This window comes from Apostichopus japonicus, chromosome 22 (genome assembly GCF_037975245.1).
Source record: "Apostichopus japonicus isolate 1M-3 chromosome 22, ASM3797524v1, whole genome shotgun sequence".
NCBI lineage: Eukaryota > Metazoa > Echinodermata > Holothuroidea > Aspidochirotida > Stichopodidae > Apostichopus > Apostichopus japonicus.
In genome coordinates this window covers 15,580,718-15,605,032 of record NC_092582.1, presented here as the reverse complement: position 1 = coordinate 15,605,032, position 24,315 = coordinate 15,580,718, and the positions used below count along the sequence as shown (strand labels likewise).

General features: G+C 38.7%; 2 protein-coding genes across 2 annotated transcripts in view; one reads left to right on the top strand and one right to left on the bottom strand.

The window, feature by feature from the left end:
* LOC139964275 (ATP-citrate synthase-like) overlaps positions 1–24,315 on the bottom strand; it is a 30,996-nt gene that overhangs the window by 5,027 nt on the left and 1,654 nt on the right. Inside the window, exons 2-18 of the mRNA XM_071965746.1 lie at positions 24,096–24,215; positions 23,665–23,823; positions 21,902–21,996; positions 21,239–21,318; positions 19,690–19,820; positions 18,222–18,340; positions 17,470–17,680; positions 15,999–16,128; positions 14,711–14,820; positions 8,437–8,526; positions 7,389–7,495; positions 6,390–6,442; positions 5,184–5,299; positions 4,308–4,412; positions 3,621–3,844; positions 2,327–2,408; positions 591–701 (exon numbers count right to left, since the gene is read on the bottom strand). Coding sequence (XP_071821847.1) covers positions 591–701; positions 2,327–2,408; positions 3,621–3,844; positions 4,308–4,412; positions 5,184–5,299; positions 6,390–6,442; positions 7,389–7,495; positions 8,437–8,526; positions 14,711–14,820; positions 15,999–16,128; positions 17,470–17,680; positions 18,222–18,340; positions 19,690–19,820; positions 21,239–21,318; positions 21,902–21,996; positions 23,665–23,823; positions 24,096–24,215 — 2,043 coding nt within the window. The remainder of the gene's footprint in view (positions 1–590; positions 702–2,326; positions 2,409–3,620; positions 3,845–4,307; positions 4,413–5,183; positions 5,300–6,389; positions 6,443–7,388; positions 7,496–8,436; positions 8,527–14,710; positions 14,821–15,998; positions 16,129–17,469; positions 17,681–18,221; positions 18,341–19,689; positions 19,821–21,238; positions 21,319–21,901; positions 21,997–23,664; positions 23,824–24,095; positions 24,216–24,315) is intronic.
* Positions 8,917–10,624, top strand: LOC139963839 (uncharacterized). The gene has a single exon (XM_071965027.1). It carries the CDS (start codon positions 9,782–9,784, stop codon positions 10,622–10,624), a length of 843 nt encoding a protein of 280 aa, XP_071821128.1. The 5' UTR covers positions 8,917–9,781.

Here is a 24,315-nt window from a genome sequence, read left to right as displayed (position 1 = left end):
AAGAACATTTTGAGAGTTTAAGAAATACTTTCAAATAAAGATATGACAACATGTTTCATATCGTTTCTCTGGTGGAGGCCCAGCAGTAGTTGTAACAGAGACTTAGCCGGGCTAATAATGTTATATATGAAGACTAATATTTTAATAATTTTCTGCAAAATATTATGGTTTTCAGGAATGATCAAAGGAAATCATATCAACCGTTAAAAGCTAAGAATGGCAAATGCACTTAAATATTTGGATAGCAAGGGTTGTAGAATGCAAAAAAATAACATTTTCAGGAATGATCACATGACACCATATCCACCAATCAGACTCAAGAATAAGAAATGAAGAATCAGACATAGGTTGTAGATAATAAAATTCCCATCTCTTTCTAACTTCACTACAAGACTGCAGTTTACGAGTTTAATATGATCAAAGTTTGACAGCATTGTGTGCTACTAACAATTCTTTTAAAGGAAGAGTCTCGGCAGGCAGTAGTTGCCATAACCAACAAGACCGAGAAAATTCTCTCTTTACAACGAGAGAAATATTGTTGTATATTTCATTAGACAGTTCATATGCTAGCTGCTAATACTGATACTTACCTCTCCTTGGAAGTGTGAGACACTCTTTCCGATGCAATGAGCAATCACCGGTTTAGAAATGCTACCTTCCTTCAAAGCCTCGCAGACTTCATATTCATCTAACCCTCCAACCTTTGAAAGATCCACAAAATGACACAGAAATATTTAGTGAGAACGATATCTGAAAATAAGACGATCTGATATGCTTGCTTGAAATTTACATCTGACACAAAGTAGAAAACCTTTATAATGTTAGTCCAAGAGGAAAATGTAGGTTTGGTTAATGAAAGAAGAATGTAAACTAAGAATGCATCCTGGAGAAATATGCATTCCCTTCCTATGAATGCTTTTCCAGATGGGAACATATGAAGTTGATATGTTTTTGGTACCATAAAGTGAAGTTGTCTATTTTCAATTTAATTTTCACGATGTAAACCTTGTATATATTTATAAGTTTGTATATTCATTACTGTTTTGTTCAGTTAAATTGTCAATACACCGAAAGAAAATAAATTGAATTTGAAACAAACTGGTGTGATGTCATTAGATGCACACTGAAAATTTTGATTTATGTTTTCCTTGCAAAATGTACATCCAATTTGCTTCTTAAAAGTTGGGATGCATTTTTAAACAAATGAGTACATTACAGTCACTGGAGGTTGTTAGCTTCAAAACCCCTTAGAGAAAAGTTGGAGCCTTATCATAATAAAGTTCAGAGCAATAAGGTTAGTAAATAAAGAAAAAAATAAAACATGTAGCTGTCAGTGTGCAACTATGACATCACACCTGTTTGCTTCAAGATCTCTTATGGTACAAATTGCGACATTTTCAACTATCGATATCTCGAAAACATAATGTACAGTTTCCTTGCAAATTTTAAAACCTATGCTCAGTATAACTTCTTCTTTCCTTTGAACTACCCTTTCTAATGGATGCCTTTAAATGAATCTAATTTAGGCACATCACTGGTGAAATTTATGAAAATTTCACAAAGGGATATACTTAGATGAGACATTTTTTTTTTTTTTAATAATAAATTTTACTGAATTATTCTTACTGAATGGTTTAAGTCTTTGAACATGCTGTTGTTTGTGGTATTCAGGCAAATTTATATTTGAATTATTAAAAAAAAAAAAATGTCTCAGTATATTCTTCACTCAACCAATGGAGCGCAGAAATCATTTTCATTCCGATTGAATTTGAAATGATTTGTTAAAAAACGTGGTGTGCAAACTATTGTTTATCGATGCACTGATACCCTCTGAATATTCCAATTGAATCCCCATGGCTCCTCTTCCTACTGATGAAATGATGCACTCAATATTCATGAGTAAGGATCATGGTGAAATTATGACCGAAATGAAACTAGTGTTTACATTATTTCTGGAGTAATTTGAGAATTTTACTCTAACAATTTTTTGTCAATCGATGCAAAGTACCCTTAATAAACATTATTTTCTGATACATGGAAAAACAAACATACCACGATAATTTACAGAACAACATTTTGGAAAAAAAACATCAGGCAGTGGACCTTTGCGAATGCACGCCATTTGCAAGAAAGGTTACTACTTAGCAAGAATTATTGCAGCATGGTATCAATGGATATTGTACTAATAAAACCCTTTACAAAACATATGGTTGCTATGGCAATAGTTGCATCTGCTTATGAAGTGCATGGTTCGTAATATGGCAAATGGTTCGTTTTGAACGAGACATGCTGCTCGCAGATCAATCTCAAAATATTTCTCCTTTACCTCACTTAGTAGAACAAACATGCTGACTGCTGGGTTGTCATGGAGATATTTGATATGATCCATAACCTTTGAGCCTTGAAATCTGGAGAGTAGAAAGTAAAAATGGAGAAATGTAACCCAAGTTTTGATCCTGGACATGAAACCATACAACTTGATCCACTCTCAACCACAGTCCACTTATATGGAGACCATACGATTTAATGTACATATTAATGTTAACTGAGATATCACAAGTCCCGTCCGAAAGGGAATAGATATTACACATGAGGTCAGTGAGCGATCTACTGTGTATCATACTACACATGATCATTAATAGCCAAAGGCCAAGAAAGCAATAAAAAAGTATGCATTCTCAGGCCAAAATTAATATGCATAGTTACAAGACTTTTGGGGAAAAAAATATTTTTATTCTTAGCAAATACTCTTATAAATTAATAACCCAAGTATCAGCCACTTTGATAAGGAATGACATGTTAATAATCACTGAGAGAAAATGAAAAATGTATCAGGGAGGAATATATTGGACTTGAACTGAAATAGTTGATTATAATTCACATGTGACATCTCAGCAGATTCATTAGAATATAAACTGGAAGGAGGAAAATCTCACATCCTGCAATGACAAACCTGCTATATTAACCTTTCAGCGGTGAAAACATGGAGTTTCTTGACCACTGCAGAGAACTTGTGCTGACCCTTTATTACATAGAGACCTTGCAACTTACTGTGTATTAAGTATCAATAGATGCTTAAACACAATTACCCTTCAAAGCTTCTCTTTCTCTCTATACATATCACAAAGCAATAAGGATAATGATATATTATAAGATACCCTAAGGCCCACAGCTTATTTCAGAACCTACATTACCCCACACCCCTTGCCCTCCCTCTTCCACCTTTCTTTTTAACCCACAGAAAAAAATGAAAGCATTTAACAGCACAACCTGTATGAAGTCCAAATCATAACATTGATTTATAGCTTTAATATGGCTCAGAATGTACCATTTTAAGTCTAAAATTTTCATTTTTTTTTTTGCTGGGCAAGGGCCCAGGTACAGACCCCCCATACATGGGAGTTAGATTCAACGATCTAAGGACCTCTCTCCCTCTCCCCTCACCCCCTTCCTTTTGAAAATTCTGAATCCACCACTGTACATGCTGATGGACATAACATATACCTTTCAGCTAGATTTTATCTGTATTAAGTGTAGGGTTGCATTTACAAGATGAGCACATTATTTTATTTCTCTCCTTTTCAAATTCTTCTCTAACGTTCTGAATTTCAAACTCTCACCTCCCGGATCCAAGTGAGAGACAGAGATAAAGGCCGTCTGTATTTCTCGCAATCGTCACGCAGAGCTCCTTGGACAGTCCTCCAGAATTGGCGAGCAAGACCACACTGCCTCTACGGTAGAGCTTAAGATCCATGGCGTCCAACATCGGTCCAGCCATGTCTCCCTTGAGATTACACATGAAGCTACCGGGCTTCAAGATATTCACCTGTAAGCTGTGTTTAGGCTTTTTGAGAAAAAAAATCAAGAGATGATCTAAAACAAGAATTGTGGTATAATCCATTCATATTATCTACATGCAATAGTGTAATACTAATACAGCAACACATACACATTATGTTTATGTGGAGACGAGTTGTATGGTAGTGCTTCTCACTACCAAACAACTCCTTCCCCCCACCCCCCATGCCCCCCCCAAATTAATACTTAAAGAAGCATTACACCCCTGGGGTTCTGCATTGAACAAACAAAAAACAGAAAATGACCTAATAACATCTGCGAAATCACGAAACCGAAAAACATCTTCCAGATTTTTCAGGATATTTTTCGATTATTTTTCATGTTCAATGATGTGTACGTCCATCTTATTGCATTGTTGGCATGTGACATTATTACGTCAGGTAGAAATGGAACAGCAGAAACTAGAATACAAACTAGAATGATAATTATAGTAAGAGTCCCTTATTTACCACAGTTGGTCCTATCAGCATGACCTTTCTCTCCTTAGCTAAGAGTATTAGCTCTCTTATCATCTGGGCCGGAATCTCCCCGACCATCATGATGATAGCCTTCATCTATGAAAAATAAAAAATCCATAGATTAATTGAAAATAGTCAATGTATCTATTTAAGCTGTGCAATATATATTTGTTTTGTGTCAATTCAAGAATATCCCCTCCATCAACTCTGTCCATATTACATAACATGCTCTAGACAAAATTCATAACATGTTAAATGGTCAGAATAGCAGTACAAAACTATCCAAAGACATTTCTTTATCTGAGCATAGCATCGTCCATGATTTTGCCTCAAATGACCTTTGACATCATACGATCATAAACCTCATTACACCAAGACATGAAGAGGCTTAAGAACTGCCCACACCTCTAGCATTCAAACCAAGTTTGTTGGGTGACCCCCAATTTTCACCTTCATAATCTTGTCGACCCTCCAGTGGGTAATACTGTGGCCTGGACAAGGGTCATACAGAGGAGAAGGATCCCCCTTCTCTCAATTTGAGAAATTTTTTATGTTATTAAGGGGTGCTAACTTGAACAAATTGCAAATATTTGCAACTATTAAAGTAATTGATATTCATATTGATATTTTTAACCCTCATGTCCCCCATAAATATCTGCAAATTTCTGTTTATCTTCCTTTCAAATTATTTTGGCGACCCACAACATTTTGTGGCCACCCCATAAGGACTCGAAACCATTGTCAGAATATCATGGATCTAGACTATTAAAAAATCCCATCCTCTCTACCCCCCCCCCCCCAAAAAAAAAAGATCAACTGAGCATTGAGCAACTCTTGATAAAATGTAGAAGTTCATGACTTTCTTACCTGGGAATATAATATCGCATCTTTGGCTGCTTTGTAAGCTGGCATAGCTGGACCACAAATTGAAACTACAGAGATTTGTGGATGAGACTTCAGAGCCATTTGAATATCAGTAAAAACTGGAAGAGAAAATCGTCAATAATGGTATGACGATAATAATATCAAATTAATGTGACCTGAAAATATGAAAACTGTGCTATTTATATCAAAGACTTGTAAAGAAATTTTGCCGGATTTCATCCTTGGTTAGACATCTCAGGTAAAACTTCAAGACCAGGTACAGTAGTACATGTTGCTCTTATCTTTAAACAAAAAGTACAATTAAAATCTCATAGTAAGACATCTTGAAGAAATTACAGTGTAATATAATCTGAGCCATCAGGAAACAGGCCTTGAAATTCAGGCTATTTACTGACTAAATGCCAGTAGATTTCTCCAGTTGCCAATAGAAAGAAAAGACACTTGCATTTTCTTTGACAGTGGCAAAAAAAAGGTGATTAAATAGTAAATGATCATCAGTCAAAAAATCAGCTGGATTTCTGTACTTAAGCAATAAGCCCTGTATTACTGTTTATTTTCAGTAAATGTTATTGGGCTGCTCCAATAAGCCTGAACAGTAACTGATGTGAAAAAAAAAACACCAGTTGAACTTGATTTTAGCCAGTAGAACTTTGTCAAGCACTGGCATATTTAACAAGTGACAAAAATTGGGAAATTCTAGGCCAGTGGATCGAGTTGTGTAAATTTAGAATCATATCAGGCGATTCTATTTTAATTTGCAAATTAATTACAAACCTTTCCAATAGTGAAGTTTGAACATAAATAAATTAAGTAAATTCCTCAAAATTTGAACGTCATACTTGTGAGTCACTCCATGAGTTTGGGATCTAAATACTGACAGGTTTATTGTCCCACTTACTGAGTAAATAAATGAGATTATGTTCGGTGTTAAAACACTTACAGTACTTCATCGATAGTCAAGAATGTAGAGGGTAAAGCTATGATCCTAATAAATCTGCTACCTCCTTGAAATAAAACACATAAATCAAAACAAATTAAACTGCTAATGCTTGCAATGGAAACGCCAAGAATTTCATATAGTTGGAGCAATACTTTACACCCCAACCCACCCCACTATCCCCACCCCTCATCCCACCTGCTACCCACAAAGGTTTCTTCCCTTGATACTAAAAGAAGGTAAAAACTAACCAGGAATTGATACTTTCCCTTCACCCCATGAAAATTCTTCAATCTTCTGCTTACTGGAAAGTAACAAGGAAACATGAAATACAGAGTAAAAAACAAGAGAGTATGGAATTTCAAAAACTGAACTGTTTTCTTTACTTTTTGTTGCAGGGATAATTCTAATTATGCAAGATAATTGGTTAACAGACCATTAAGTCATGGTAAACAGCTATATGTTTTACAGAATGTGTTCGAAATATCCCTCATATTTTACAGACTGCTGAACAAACTTTGTTGCCAGCAAATTCCAACAGCAAAATATTACATCACTTTCTGTTATAGCCATCAATGGAAATATACGTCAACGCCTTGTGGCACAAATCACACACTTATACCATCCAAAATCTTACATTAAAGCAAAATCTAACAGAACTCCTCATTTGCCAGAGTCTCTTCCTGTGGCAAGTCTCAACCAATCAGAATCATTGTAACAATTTCTGAAAAGACTTTTCTATCCTGCTAAAATTAAGAATCAAAAGTTTGTATAAACTATGATGGAACTGAGTACAGTTAACATGTTCCACACATGTTCTATTGTAGCTTACATCAACCTTAAGGTATTTTTTGTTCTGGTTAGGATCAGATAAGTTTAAAACTCCATCACAAAATAACACATGATATAACACTTTTCAAATTTTAAATTCATTGTGAACATGTTTAATACCACGTGTCCATTAAGGTCTATTCTTTTTCTATCGAGTTTTGAGTTGCCCATTAGTCAAACTGACTTGTGTATTAGAATATGTAGTCCAGCCATTTCAACTGATGAGCCTAAGGTGTCAATGGGTCATTTATCTTGAGCTATTTTAAAAAGATTAAGAGGTATACAGCTTGGACTGATAGCAGGGTCTTTGAACTGTAATAAGAAAATTGATTATTTTTTTTTTCTTTCCCCCACCCCCTTTTGTGGCTTAAGTCAACCTTTATGCAGGCACATGATACAAAGAGAGGGATACACCTTACCTGGAAGGCCTGACTATAGCAGAGATACACGGAGTCTCTTTGCCACAGATGAAATCATAATCAACCATTCCCTGCAAACCTGGTGGAATCATGTTAACAGCAACAACCTGAAAATTGTGCAAAAAAAAGTAGAGAAACAATATTTCTTACTGACTGATTGTAAGTTTTTCTTAGAATAATTTGACAAAAGAGGCACTTTTTCATATTTTCATATAATTTGATTGTTTCATTTCCATTCAATTCAAATGAGTTATGTATGCAATTCTGTCAAGTTAGTGTTCCAGTGGACAAGGTTTTGAGGCAACTTTCACAGTTTGCTTTAATAATATAAATACAAAATCCCTTTATCTTTATCTGCCCTCTACTGGCCAAAAAATGAATGAACGGGACAAAACCTTGGTTTATCTCTCACCCTCTGCAGTTAGGGATGCTAAGCTGAGCTGATCTGATCTGATCTGATTTGATCTGATTTGATCTGAGATGATCTGAGATGATCTGAGATGATTTGATTTGATTTGATTAGATCTGAGATGATCTGATCTGAGATTATCTGTCTGAGATGATCTGATCTGAGATGATCAGAGATGACCTGACCTGAGATGATACAATTTGATCTGATATGATCTGATCTGATCTGATCTGATCTGATATGAGATGCTCTGATTTTATCTGAGATGATCAGAGATGTCCGGACCTGAGATGATCCAAATTTGATCAGCGATGTCCTGATGTGATCTGTATTTGATCTAAACTGATTGGAGATGATCTACTTTGATTTGAAATGATCTGTTTTGATCTAAGATTAGTTTATTTGATCTGGGCTAATCTGTAATATTCACCTTCGACCTTCCAATGTTAATACAACTGTACAAATGAAATGTTTCATCAGAGCAAGAAGAAAAAGGCTTTTATTAGTCAGCTTTCACTAACAATTTCTAGTTGTACACTTTGCGCATATTGTCCAATATGCAAGGCACCTATGACAGTGTTAGAACACCACCAACATAAAATCCAATGTCACTGGAAAATAGGTAGGCAGGGAACATACCTTAGTATCTTTGCTGAAAATAAGTTCCTCTTCGGGTAGACAATACTTCTTACACTTTGATGGAGGACTTCCAACCTCTGGTGTCTCTACCTGGTGAAGTACAAGGAAGAAATGTATCTTTCATCATGGTATATGGCTTTACAATATATCTTTGTATTAAAATGAAAGTACATTTCAAATGATTTCACTTTCTGTGAAGGTATTAGAAATAACTAGCAGCTGCACATGGGGAGAGTGTGGGGGTAGGGGGAGGGTGTGTGGGTAGGGGAGGGTGTGTGGGTAGGGGGAGGGTGTGTTGGGTAGGGGAGGGTGTGTGGGTAGGGGGAAAGTTGTAAAGGCCATTGTGCTTCAATCTTTTGATACATCTATATCCTGCTATGTCAAAAAGGATTCTGCATTCACAATGACCTCTTTTGACCTTTGACCTCCACAGACAACAATAGATTTCTTGCTTGTACTCAACAATATGGATCCACATGTAGCGACTCTGTATTTACTACCTTTTCATTTCTTTTGTAATATACTCGAGCGCCCTCTTGTTAACGGAGGAACTCTACGATCTATCGTCGTGAACGGACCTAAATTTCTCGCGAGTTGTTCGCTCATTAATTTATCTGTTTACATTGGATTTTTCTTCCTCGGAACATCATATTTCTACGTCGGAAATAACGATCTCTTGAATGGAGTGAACATTATATTATTTATCAGTGCACTGCGCGGGGAATTCGTTAACATAATTCATCGGACCTGATGTAGTTTATTTTACCATTTTATCCATATCATTTTACGTATTATAATTCGTCCAGCGGCCGGACTCATTGCTATCTCCCTTGTATTATACGGGAACGGACTATGGTGCGACAGGTGATGATACTCAGCGCAGCCAACTCAATAAAGAGGTGAGTGAAGGTCACGTTTGTTTATCCGTATACCCCTTCTATCTCGCTAAAGTGGTGACCCCTGACGTGATCAAGTCAGGCAGCGCTAGTTTCGGAACACTGTATACCATTGTTTTAGAGACTCTTGAGTCTGAATTCTGAAATATGATTATATAGCTGGATTCTCAGGAATCTGAATTCTACGCAGTGGTTTGAACAAATATTTTTTTGGGTATTATGATAGTAATGACTTAATATACCCATAGTGTGATGGTACCGTGCAATGATATACCTATAGTGTAGGGGTTCAACTGCCTCCATGTTAAAGCTCTAATCGTCGAGTAAATTGACTGGCCTATGTAATATACTATAATATCGATAGTTTAGCTTGATTTGGGATTAGTTTTTAGTTTGCCTGCCAACGCTAGTGGTTGTTTTTGGTAGCGGGCGTAGCCTCATTGCGAGCGATGTCAACGAACGACGAAACACCCGCCCAGACACCCACCCCCCTGGCAGCAGTCAGCCTGAAACTACCGCCCTACTGGCCGAACGACCCCCATATTTGGTTTGCCCAAGTGGAAGCCCAATTTACAACGAGAGGGGTCAAAGACGAAAAAACCAAATATGCTTATGTCATCGCTTCGTTGCAGCCCGAGGTAGCGCAAGAGGTGCGCGATATACTCCTGAAACCCCCACCAGCCGACCCATACAAATCGCTCAAGAAGGAGCTCATCAAACGCACAACTGCGTCCGAGCAGAAGCGGCTCCATCAGTTGTTGACGGCCGAAGAGTTATGCGACAAGAAGCCATCCCAACTGCTCCGCAGAATGAAGCAGCTGCTTGCTTCCAACACCGTCGATGGCAACATTTTGAAGCAACTTTTCGTACAGAGACTGCCGACAAATGTGCAACTTGTCCTTGCCACAACCAGTGACAACACCAACATCGAGGAATTGGCAGCTCTCGCGGACAAAATTATGGAAGTGGTAATCCCGCAACCGATTGCAACAGTGGCGGCGGTGCAAAACACAACAGCGCCAGCTCTGAGCGACGGAATCGCTCAACTTCAACGACAAATCGACGTACTGACGAAGCAGGTGGCGTCGCTGACCAAACAACAACGTGACCAAAGTCGTGGTCGTTCGAAGTCGCGCCCCAAGTCTAATAACAACCGCAAGTCCCGTGACAGTACACCAACTGGAGGTATTTGCTGGTACCACCACACCTTTGGTGACGATGCCAATCACTGCCGACCGCCGTGCACCCACAAAGGAGCTACTAAAGCGGAAAACTCCACGGCCAGCGACTAGTAGCGACGGGTCTTGCTGGCCAAGGGGAAAGTCGCCTGTTTTATGTCACCGACAGAGACAACGGCACACGCTTCCTCATTGACACTGGGGCCGAGGTAAGTGTCCTACCCGCAACGGCAAATGACCGACGACACACACCGGCTACACACGAGCTACTCGCGGTCAACGACACGCCGATCAAGACGTACGGCATGAGATCGTTAACGCTGAATCTGGGGCTGAGACGGACCTACCGTTGGGTTTTTATCGTCGCCGACACCACGAGAGCCATACTCGGCATGGATTTCTTACGGAAATATCAGCTCCTGGTCGATGTTTGCCTCTACAAACTGATCGACAAGACCACGAATCTCAGTGTCCATGGGAAAAGCAGCAACCATGCCCCTTCCCACATCATGTTTGCCTCACCGAAGTCCGACGAACGCTTTAAAACGCTACTGGCTGAATTCCCTGACCTCATTCGACAATCTTTCACCGAATCACCTGTTCAACACAACGTTAGACATCACATCAAGACCAATGGTCCACCAGTGGTGGCGCGTGCTCGTCGACTGGCACCCGACAAATTGAAGATTGCACGTCAGGAATTTGACCACATGCTCCAACTCGGAATCATCCGTCAATCTGATTCCAACTGGGCTTCACCTCTTCACATGGTCCCGAAGAAATCGGGAGACTGGAGGCCATGTGGAGACTACAGAGGACTCAACAACGTTACTGTACCGGACCAATACCCCATTCCGCACATTCACGATTTTTCGTCCTCTTTGAATGGCGCGAAGATTTTCTCGAAAATCGATCTGGTCCGAGCCTATCACCAAATACCAGTAGAGCTGTCCGACGTGGGCAAAACAGCGATAACAACACCATTTGGCCTTTTCGAATTCATCAGGATGCCATTTGGTCTACGCAACGCGGCTCAGACATTCCAACGTTTCATCGACGAGGTCACGCGAGGACTTCCGTTTTGCTACCCTTACATCGACGATCTTCTCATCGCCAGTGCATCGGTTGAAGAGCATGAACACCATCTTCGGCAACTTTTCACCAAGCTCAACGAGTACGGAGTTGTCATCAATCCCGACAAATGCACCTTTGGCGTAAGTGCGCTCAATTTTCTTGGCCACCGTGTCGACGCCGACGGAATCCGACCACTCCAGGAAAAAGTAGCAGCAGTTCAGGATTTTCCCCGTCCAACAATGCTACGGAAACTACGGGAATATCTCGGACTGGTAAATTTCTACCGGCGGTTCCTACCTCGATGTTCGAAATTGTTGTTGCCGCTAACCAACTTGCTGGCTGGTAAGAAGAAGAAATCAGCGCCAATCATCTGGACTGACGAAGCGACGGAAGCTTTCAAGGCTAGTAAGACTGCTCTTGCTAACGCCACACTGTTGACACACCCTGACCCATCTAAGCCCATCTGCATTATGGTCGACGCCTCAGATGGGGCAATCGGTGGGGTCTTACAACAATACCACGACGATCAGTGGCAACCGATCTCCTTCTACTCCAAGAAGCTGAGCCCCACTGAAACTCGGTACAGTGCTTTTGGACGTGAACTCCTAGCCGCGTACCAAACCATACGGAATTTCCGCCACAATTTGGAAGGAAGGACGTTTTTCGTACTGACCGACCACAAACCCTTAACCTTCGCACTCAAGGCAAGTTCCGATCGTTACTCGCCGAGAGAAATAAGGCAACTAGATTACGTGTCGCAGTTCACCAACGACATACGCCATGTTAAAGGAGTCGACAACGTAGTCGCGGACGCTCTCTCCAGAGTCCATGTCAACGCCTTAAACCAACCGCGTTCTGACACGCCCATCGACTTCGCAGAAATCGCCAAGCAGCAAGAGCACGATGACGACATCATCGCCTTACGTGAGTCACCATCGCTCAAGCTTCGTGACGTACCTCTCCCGACCAAGGATGGCACCATACTGTGTGACATGTCGACTGGTAATGCACGACCATTCGTACCTGCTACGTTCCGCCGGGCAGTTTTCGACGCACTTCACTCGATGTCCCATCCAGGTATTCGTGCAACACAACGCCTGATCAGGGAACGGTTCGTCTGGCCGAGCATCAACAAAGACGTCCGTCAGTGGGCTAAAGCATGTTTGCGATGTCAACAATCTAAGGTTCATAGACACACTGTCACACCTCTCGGTACTTTCGCCACACCCGACGCACGATTCGACCACATCCATATCGATATTGTTGGACCGTTATCGCCTTCAAATGGTTACCGATGCCTTCTAACCATTGTTGATCGCTTCACGAGATGGCCAGAAGCAATTTGCATTCCCGACATCACCGCCGAGACAGTCGCGAAAGCATTTGTCACGAGGTGGATCGCCATGTTTGGGACTCCGTCGACAATCACGACCGATAGAGGCGCACAATTCGAGTCCGCCCTTTTCAAGCAGTTGACGCTACTGTTGGGAAGTAAACGTATCCGTACGACAGCTTACCACCCTGCAGCCAATGGTCTCGTGGAACGCTTCCACCGACACCTCAAGTCCTCACTCAAGGCACGTAACAACATCCAGTGGACAGAAACCCTACCCATGATCCTTCTCAGCATCCGAACAACGCTGAAAGAAGATATCGGATGTAGTGCAGCTGAGCTAGTTTTTGGTACCACACTACGACTACCCTGTCAGTTGGTCACCGCCAGTTCAGACGAATCGTCACTCGACCCCTTTGAATATGCCGACCGTCTCAAGAGATCTATGGCTAAACTAGTTCCAACGCAGACTAGAACGAATACCCGCCCGTCACAACAGACCAAGGCCTTGTCAACATGCACTCACGTATGGATACGCGACGACACCGTGAAGCGTCCTTTACAACCTCCATACCGTGGCCCACATCGAGTCATCAAGAGGACTGACAAGTACTTTGTACTGGACATGAACGGCAAACACGATGCTGTATCGATCGACCGATTGAAAGTGGCGTATATGTTGGAGGAGCCTGACGACACCCCAGCAAACCATAATTACTCCACAACGACAGCAAAACCAGTGCCGAAACGATCGACGACACCGACACCGACCTCGGCAGCCACGACTCAATCGCATGAGGCTGCGCCCAACCCCAGAGCAATAACGCGTTCTGGCAGGCACGTTCATTGGCCAGCGCGTTATGGTTGAGGATCCCATGTAAATATATGGGTATTTCATATTTGTTTGACATTTTGTCTCGTGCTTTATCGATCACTTTTGGATGATTTGTGATCTGCGAGGGGGCTGATGTAGCGACTCTGTATTTACTACCTTTTCATTTCTTTTGTAATATACTCGAGCGCCCTCTTGTTAACGGAGGAACTCTACGATCTATCGTCGTGAACGGACCTAAATTTCTCGCGAGTTGTTCGCTCATTAATTTATCTGTTTACATTGGATTTTTCTTCCTCGGAACATCATATTTCTACGTCGGAAATAACGATCTCTTGAATGGAGTGAACATTATATTATTTATCAGTGCACTGCGCGGGGAATTCATTAACATAATTCATCGGACCTGATGTAGTTTATTTTACCATTTTATCCATATCATTTTACGTATTATAATTCGTCCAGCGGCCGGACTCATTGCTATCTCCCTTGTATTATACGGGAACGGACTATGGTGCGACAGGTGATGATACTCAGCGCAGCCAACTCAATAAAGAGGTGAGTGAAGGTCACGTTTGTTTATCCGTATACCCCTTCTATCTCGCTAAACACATACTATGTATGAAATTCATCCTAGCTTTGCTTTTGGAGTTTTAGTGTTTACAAAGTTTTCAGACTTTGTGTTGGCACTGGAATGTCCTTTGATCTCCTTAGCAATAATAGGACTATTGCACTCAATCAGATCAATCAACATACCAAATGTAAAGCCTATCCAAGCTTTACTTTTATAGTTATCATGGTTACAAAGTTTGCAGACTGACCTCAGATGACCTTTGACTGCCACACAAACAATAGAGTTCCTATAATCAGTATCATTATGGTAAATCAACATTCCAGGTATGGAGTTCACACATCATGTACTTTTTGAAGTTATTGATGATAAACACAAATCATATAATACCTGATAAGTTGCTCTTGGCTGATTAGAGGGAGGGTCGGAGGTCTTCTTCAGAGCAAAATTGACAAGTTCACGTATCGGAACATCGCCACCAAACACGAAAATGGGAATACCTGTGAAATGACAGCATTTATAACAATCAACAGAAACAGTTTTGACTACTTTTTTCTTTCAAATCAAACAATCTTCTTTAGTAAAAGTACATTTTGCCCTAAACAGTTTATTTCCACTGCCTGAAGTAGCTCATATTGTTTGAATAATATACTTAGAAAACTCTTGAGTATTTCAAACTAGTTCTACTTTTTGTTATCACCGTGGCAAGTACTGTATGATTGGTATTAATGTTATCTAGTATTTCTCTTCGATATAGACTAGTGATGCTATAAACTACATTTACAATCCTATAACTACTGGTTGCTGTTCCTACTTTCAGCCATGATATAGTACTAGGATATATATTATTGTTATTTAAGTTGTAATGGAAATTTACTGCTAATGTAGAAATATGTGCAGTAGTGAAGCCATTGCAGTAATAACTATATCCAAAAAGAGAGACGTACTTGTTCTCCACCAAAAGTCCTGAAAATCAGGACAAAATAGGACATTCATGTCTTCGGCCAGGACAGAGTTTTTCACTATGAAAAACAGGACAATCAATCTTGGTCGATTTTGAGGGTTCTGTGACAACCCTATCTATCCTTTCAGCCAAAAAGTCCTATCAAAACAGACTTTTTAAGCCCTTGAGTTTCTATGGTTACATTTAATTGGTACTTCTGGTATGAAAACATTGTAAGCTAGGCCTAGGCTGAGTGGGTAAAAGTATGACCTTAAGCGGTTACCTGATTTTCATAGTAAAGTAACAACATATAATATTTCAAAATATCTCGTTACATTGTTGATACTAAACTGAATATGGCACAAACAAAAGCCAAGAATCCTTGTCAGAATGACAAACACCCAAACTTCAATATTTTGAAATCACGATGATCATAATAATCGGTTATTTTTACGACGCTTAGGCAACCACAAATGTGGGAGAAACCCGCAAGGGCTTATGGATTATAACTTACACGCCGGGTGGCTTCCAATTCAACATTTTAACTTAAATATGGTATCTTTACAATTTAGAAAGTCATTTCAGATGGGAAAATCTACCTTACTATGACCCGGCCGGGTATCGATCCCGGAACCTCCAAATTGCTAAGCCTTATTGCTTCAAATGCCACCGCCTTTGTCCTATTCGTGACACAATTTCTTAATAAAAAAATAAATCCTACTGTACACATTTTACCTAGCTCTGCCAGCTCAGATGGTACCTTCTCATTCTTCTCACTCACTACTCCAACATTCGATCGAATAATCAATGAAATATTTGCTGCCCTCAGTTTATCCTTGTACTCATCGAGGGCTCTAAAGATTCCCTGAGGGTCAAAAGAAAAAACAAGAGGATAACTTTGGTACAGATTTCATTCACATAATGTGAATGAAGACAGCACTCAAAGCTGCACAAAATAATAGTTATAATAGTTAATAGTTATAATATAGTTATATATAGTAAATATATAGTTGATAGTTATAACAACTATAATAACTAGTTATATATAGTTAATATATAGTAAATAGTTATAATAGTTAACAAAATAATAGAGTCCCTACTTGAAACAAAGCTAACGTTCGTTTTCACTGATTGCTTTGTAACGTTATTATTATCTGCTAAATTGAGTGACAAAGTCTAAAATAATATAAGAACAGTATGATCACAGTGCTGCTAAATCATGAAGAAATGATTTCCAGAAGTCCAACCTCCTACTGCTATATTACTGCAAATGAAGATGGCTGAAAATATGCAGAAAAAAGAAAATACTAGTATCGCCTTGCAATACCATGGACTTTGAAAGGCAGGTTTAACATCATCAGTTATCAGTTTTCACGTCACATAGCGCTAAAGAAAAGTGAAATGGCTTCTTAGACCTATCACAAAGCTATGTGTAACCACTTGCATATTCAGATCCTCCAGTTACGGCAAGCTGTCAATGTATGCTTTCGCTTTTACGAGGCAGAATATTATGTTAGCTAAAAAAATGCTGCAATTCACATTTCACGATCAAGTAAGGCTTTGTTTACCTCCTGACAGCTACTAAAAATCGTGTTTCGAACTGCAAGATCCAATTTTGTTTGTTCAAACTGAATCATGTTAAGTTAACCCCAACCCCTGGGCCAGTATAAAAAAAAATATTGCAAACCAGTGTAGTATCACAGCGGGTAAAAATCTTGCGTGAAGATGAAGATGCCGTAATCCAAAATACTTTTGCTAATTAACAGAGACTGCACCATATTTAGGCAATTAAAAAGAAACTGTTATGATAGTAGATATAGTCACATACATAGTACTGTATGTGTGTATGCATGTATGTATGTATGTATGTATGTATGTATGTTAGATCCTCCTGCAAGCAGGAACTTGCGAAGAGGCCACATTGGCTTATCAAAGCCGCAAGCTGACCGATTTCAGTCTCTTAGATTCATAATTAACGTCCATGATTATGAATTGTCAATTGTCAACAACTCTGTAACTGGACGACATAAAATAATCTCGGAGTGACTCGAACTCGGGTTCCTTCTGATTGAAAGGCACCGGCGTTAACCACTGAGCTAACACCCCTAGTAATGACCTCGCTACTTGAGCCATATAAAATGGAAAGGGCGGGTGGGATGTGAGCTATATAGAAAGAAAATACAACGGTCTACTGTAAAATACGCACCTCTCCAGACATCTTCTTCAATTCGATCATGGTAACTATGTCATTGGCTATACTGCCAATCATCAAAGCCTTGCCATTTCCATCTTTTTCCTCCTCCAACATTAATCCAATTACTGTCGTGAGGAGTTCATACAATTCATTAGCATCTAGTTTGGTGAACTGTGAATAACAGGCCAGTTCCTCCAGACAAGCCATAGTATCCATTGTGTCACTGGTGAAATTAAAAAAAAAAATTAAAAAATTCAATTTCAAACAATTCGTTAACATTAAAATGTCGACAACTTCCAATTTTTAAGGTAGAAAACATATCGTATTCTGATCTACAGATATCTGCTTATAAAATATAGAATCGGAGCTTCATCTCAAAGGTGGTAAGATTTTAACAAAGCCTGTAAATATCTCGTTCCTAACTTTACTACAGGGTTGTATCGACCATTTAATCCAATTACCCAGAAATCTTTTGTGTCTCAATGAGTGTATGGTATGGACTCATTTTAGAACCTACGCTCAATTTCATCATTCCTGACGGCAATTTTGGGTGTTTCATCAGAGTAATCAAAACAATTTAGCGCCGCCACACTAAGGCTATCAATACTGACACACAGACTGAGCGATTGACTGTATGAATATAGTCTTTGAAATTGATCACGCTCAGACATTAATTAGAAATAAACTCTTTTCCAAAGCGCAGTATTCAGATTCTACGGACTCTGTTCATCACAAAAGCATGTTCTAAAGTGACAAAGTCTTACGCCAGCATCAGTGAAGTGCCACCTCCTCCTAGGACTGCCCATAAATGACCAGTCTTATTCAGAACAGTCAGTTTCATGCTTCCAGCACAGGTAGCATCAAGAGAACTGATATGTTTCTCCTATAAAAAAAATTAAAAAATTAAAAAGAGAAATTTCAGCAACACTATAATAAATTTAAAGATTAATTATGAGAATGACATCAAATTTGTAACATCAATGGGGCTCTCCAGTCACGCCCAAAAATTGACAGAGGGCGCTGTCATATTGGTCCTATCTGGTTCCACGAAACTTGTCTAGCTGTAGTCTCTGACTGCAGATCAAAACTTTGCTGGGTGCTATAAATAAGGACATATAAGGTTATATAAAGATATATAAGGATATATATAAGGATACATAAGGATATATGATGGATATATAAGGGGTGCTATTTATAAGGATATATAAGGGATATATAAGGGCCGGTGCTATATATAAGGATATGTAAGGGGTGCTATATATAAGGATATATAAGGGATATATAAGAGGTGCTATATATAAGGATATATAAGGGGTGCCATATATAAGGATATATAAGGGATATATAAGGGGTGCTATAAAGGATCAGGGGTGCTATATATAAGGATATATATAAGGATACATAAGGAGATATAAGTGATATATAAGGGTGCTATATTTAAGGATATATAAGGATATATATAAGGATACACAAGGATATATAAGGGATATATAAGGGGTGCTATATATAAGGATATATAAAGGTTGCTATATATAAGGATATATAAGGGATATATCAGGGTTGCTATATATAAGGATCAGGGGTGCTATATATAAGGATATATAAGGGATATATAAAGGGTGCTATATATAAGGATATATAAGGGATATATAAAGGGTGCTATATATAAGGGATATATAAGGGGTGCTATATATAAGGATATGCATGAGCACTGAAGGCTAAGTTAATTGATGGAGAGCTGGGCTTGTAAATCAAAGGTCACTGGTTTGAATCTCATTCTAGTCATGAATTTCTTTATTCTTTATTTGTACATTGTGTACTTCCTCCTAATGTGGTACTGAGTGGGGGCCCGGGAGGGGGGGACGGTTTGGGCAGGGGTGGAGATGGAGGGGTGGGCAGGACATAGTAGAGAAATTAAGTATAGTTCCTCAGAACATGCTACTAACTATGTGTAACTATACTGCTAATATTTGTAGGGCCATCTAACAGTCAAAAAGTGGGGTGCACTTCCCAATTTTTTCTCACTCACAATCAAGACCTACGAAGTAAGTTAAACTTGTATCAATTCTGTTTGACAAAGTAAGATCTTAAAAATAACACAAACAGCCATGACAATGAGATCTGCAAAATATTAAACACTGAATCTTGAACTATGTGCTCCTACAACCTCCTATTCACGCCCCCCCCCCCCCCTGTTTACCTCAAGAATGATAAATTTAACCCTTACTTTACCTCTTTTATCTGCTCCCTTCCAGCTTTCTTTGTCCACTGGACCTCTGAACTCCATTTATCTTTACAAAGAGACTGTGCGTTACGGTCGAGTTTAGCTGCTACGTCTAAGACGTGTATCTTCTCACGAACAACTGTTAAAAAGGAAAAAAGTTTGGTTCACTAAAAATGAGACTTTGCGCAATATTAACATCCTAACATCAAAGCAGTTTCATGAAAAGATTTGAACCGTAACTCGTCGCAATTTGGTGACTTTTTTCAGAAATTATTTTTAAATGAAACAGGACAAGTTGAAGAACTGTCAAAATTAAATTAATTAAACAGGACAAGTTACATAACTGTCAAATAACTCAAAATTAAACTGTCAAACTAAATAAACAGGACACAGTCAAGTTTTGAATAACTGCAGTTTTTAGCAAAAGGAGAGGTTCAATTCAGAAGCGATCAGGGACAGATTGGATTAACAGAGCCTTATGTTACTGAATGGACTACAGTTAAATACAACAAAGCAATTTCCAGAAATTTTATCTAACCCAGTGAGACGTGTATAGTCAATAAATATTCTAACTGAGCAAAACTCAGTACTAACAGAAGTTTCACAAAACAATACAAAACCAGAACCAAACATTGAGAAGATTTTCTCACATTGGAACTTTCTCCTAATAAGTCATAATCACATGCAAAAACTTAAAATCTCATAGTATCATAACATTTACCTTTTGATGAATTATTTGTACAAATACAAATAACTGAATTTTGTGTCAGAAGAAGAGATACAATCCTTATAAGAAGCATCAATGATTTATGGAATCGATCGTTATATATGGAATAGATCAACAACAACTTTATGAAATGGAAATAAGTAAGTTATGACAGTACCACATCAAGCAGAAAGTTTGGTAACAATATTGAGCATAAGCCACAAACTGCACAAATACGAGTTTCAGCCTGTTATCATGCAGATAGAATTTTATAAGTGAATTTAACAACTAATGTGTTTTGCCACAGAAAGTCTGCTACAAATCAGTGCAAAAATGCATTTAATGGGACAAAATTCATTGGACATTGAGTGATTCCCTGTATCCCTGCTTGTATGAGTTTGTCTGGTCATTTTATTTTATATATGGAACAGTTTTTGCTTGTTTGTACTATCTTTGCCCTTCAAGTTCATAGCAATTTTTCAATTTCGTATAGCCTTTTTCTCTGACTATTTGTTGTTACAAAGAAACCTACAATATGCATATTCATTGTTGATAACAATGCCAGTTGTATGAAAGCATGCAGATATACAAGGATAATGCAAACAACAAAAACAGGTTCCACGTATAAAATAAACTGAGCAAAATAACCAGACAAGTACCGAGACAGGGGATAACATGATAACTTAGCGTTCAAATTTTGTCTGACTACTTTGAAGTCACTGAATTTTTGTCCCTTAAATATGCTATACTGTACATCTTTACACTGGTATAGCAATTTGTCCATTATGGATAACATTTTTCTCATTAGTTCTGGATAAAATTTATTCCCTGCAGAGGGTAAGAAACCTTACCCAGAGGATTGATCTCTAAATATGTAAAGTGAAGATCTCGATAGAGCTGAAACAACTCCTTTATAAACTCTGAAAGTTTCCTGAAGAGGAAGAGAAACAAAAGAAATTATCCTAATTATGTCAGAAACAAATATCATCCACAAAACGTGTACTTTTATTATGGGTAAAATGGTGAAAAAACTGACCATGAAAAGCAATGTCAGGGAGGTTTTATAAGACATTAGGGAAGTTGGTAATAACCTGATGTCTCTTGCTCCACACTGAACAGCTGCTGTACAGGTTTGGAGCTGGTCATGAGTGGTTGCCCAAAAATAGTAAATTAATCACAAACTCCATGTTTATGCTTTTTTCAATTGCAGCTTCATACAGTAGTTACGTACAATTGTTGCCTTCTGGTATTAAGAATCTCAAAATTGTCAACCAAAAATTGCTGCTTATTTGCCACATAAATTCCTTAAATTCATGGAATGGGAGTAAAATAGCAGCCAATGGTCAATTGGCACTCAAACCCTTGCTGATATGACCAGGTGGCACTCAAACATTTTATAAGGCAATTGCCACTTGAATAGCTTTTAAAAGCCCATCTGCCCATTACACCCCCCCCCCCCCCATTCTATCATCCCCTTAATGCCGGTCCATAATAAACTCATTTTGCACACTGACACTCTTTCATCAGCAGCGGTGACCCTCTCTGATAGTAAGTCATGGAGAGCAGCTTCATCCAAAGGCTCCTTCAGAGGGACACAAACTTTAGATGCCTGCAAATGAAACAAAAACAAAAAAGGTAACAATGTGTGTGATTCTAATTATAATGTTTTTTTTTCCTCGGGAAGTGACTCTACTAATTAAGCCTGCATATAACCTATAAAGGGTTTATAGATCACTTCCCTTCTCATTGTACATTGACTCGTGTTAATTAATATGACTTTTATCACTATTTAAAGTTTGTACACTGAGGAAAAACAAATAAATCAAATCAAATCTATAACCAATCAGTGCTATCTTACTGAATTTGTCCCAAACCTGACCCGAGGCTGACTTTGAGTAAACACCTTGTTTGAAAGGACTTCCATTAAAGTCGGCATCTGTATCTGAGCATTAATCAAGCTCAAGTATATCTTCGCAGTTTCAAAAAAACATAAAATTTGCAACCATGCAGTACCAATGCTTTACTAAACCTACTGTAGCTACCACAGTGGGTGACTATATGAGACTTCACTCCAAGGGTAGAGTCTGAAACATAACCCTGCCAACCCATGTGTTTCATCGCTTTGCGTTTCAATTTCATGTCTGTTTTAGAGCTCTTGTGTTTTGAACAATTTCCATTGTATTTTTATGCATGTGGCTGAATAAACCATCTATCTATCTATCTATCATTGGATAACGGAAACAAAGATACTTGTAATCTTAATCAACTTCATGTACTCATACTGTATGTTACAAGTTGCAAGATTCATTGAAAACCTTGGCTTTAATAATGATAATGCTTAATGATTGGTTCATGCTTGGATTTAATGCCTTTATTTCTTCAAATTAAAACAAAAAGTATTATAATAATATATGAAATTTGCTTGTCTGTAAGATAAAGGTTTGTGGCCAGCAATAAACCGCACCCTTCCTGGCTGGATGTGAACCAGTAGACAATATCAACTGTCTTTGCAGTGGCCCAGCTAAGTCACGACAATCCCCATATGGGGTGGGAGCTAATCCTGGTGTTGATTATTTGATATTATTTTCTGATTCTACATTTTCCAACATAGTCACTCTTAAGGTAGGCAACATGGTATGCACTTGTCTAAAAAATTGTAAAACACATGTAGAAGTTTTCCTCACTTATAATTCAAAACTGACCCAGTTGACTACTAGACTTAGCCAACATGTGGTTACTGAATTACAACATACATGTCCAGCTTCTTCAGAATTCTTTAAAGCATTGAAGACTCGCCCCAAACCATGTGCCGTCCTGTGAAAAAGTTAACTTTCCGTTGCTTGCAAGTGAAGTTTTTCTCTTGTCGCTACAAAATGCAGACAGTAATAAAACGTGATACCTTGTTATCTTTAGCTGGACCTGAGATGTCCATCGCTGTATCGTTTGTACACTGTGCTGTTGGTATTGACCGCAGCTGTATGTACTGACTGTACACTAGTGTCTAATTACCCACGGTAGCAAGCTGTGTGTGTATTTTCTGGGATCGATGGCGGTGTCTAACACTTCTGTTACACCTCATTGGAAACTAGGTCAGATAACCGGCATTAGACGTTTCTTTTTGCGCGAGTCTTCACACCCTTTAAGGGTCCACTAACACCATTGCTTCTCCTACGGCAGCATTTTTATGCCAGGATTGCTGAAACAAAAAATGCTTATAAGTACTAATAGATAGAAAAGAGCTTATCATACATGTACATAAGAATTTATATATATTTACCTTAGAGTCTACATCACCAATGTCCACGCCTCCCTTTTCATAGAAGAGAATAACATCACACTCCAATTCTGAGTAAATAGCAAAGTATCGCTCCTCCTCCAGGTCATGGGGAACAAATGGCTCCAAGAGAAACCGTTGAATGTTCTTGCCTGAAGTGTCCTGTAAAGAGAAGAATCATTTTTAGCAAGAAGATATTAAACCTGTACACTGTAAACAATATGATACAACTCAGTGACTTAGGGTCAGTGTTGTAACAAGTCATGACTTGAAATCACTTAATTGTCTAATTGATGTGACTCAAAGAATTTTGTCAATCCCCCTCTCCCCCCTTACCCCCCCCCCATTCCAGGGGTTAAATATTCCTTAAGTACAAAAATAGACCACAAAAAAACTATGTCATTAGTACATACTGTGGAAACTAATTTTCGAACCTTGTTTTTAGCTTCAAATTCCTTTAACCACTGAACTGCTCCATCTATGTCCACATTAAGCTTGATCAACCCATCTGCTCCTCGTCTTTTTATCCCTTGATCTGGTTTCACCACTATCTTCTGAAAGGTCAATGGAGAGAAAGGATTAATGGGATAATGAAGTATAAGTAGAAATAACTTAATTTATCACATAATAAAATGCTAAACAAGTTGGGTAGAT

What these genes read in the sequence shown, in the direction of transcription:
- LOC139963839 (XM_071965027.1), top strand. Translation starts at nt 9,782, where the DNA reads ATGTCAACGAACGACGAAACACCCGCCCAGACACCCACCCCCCTGGCA.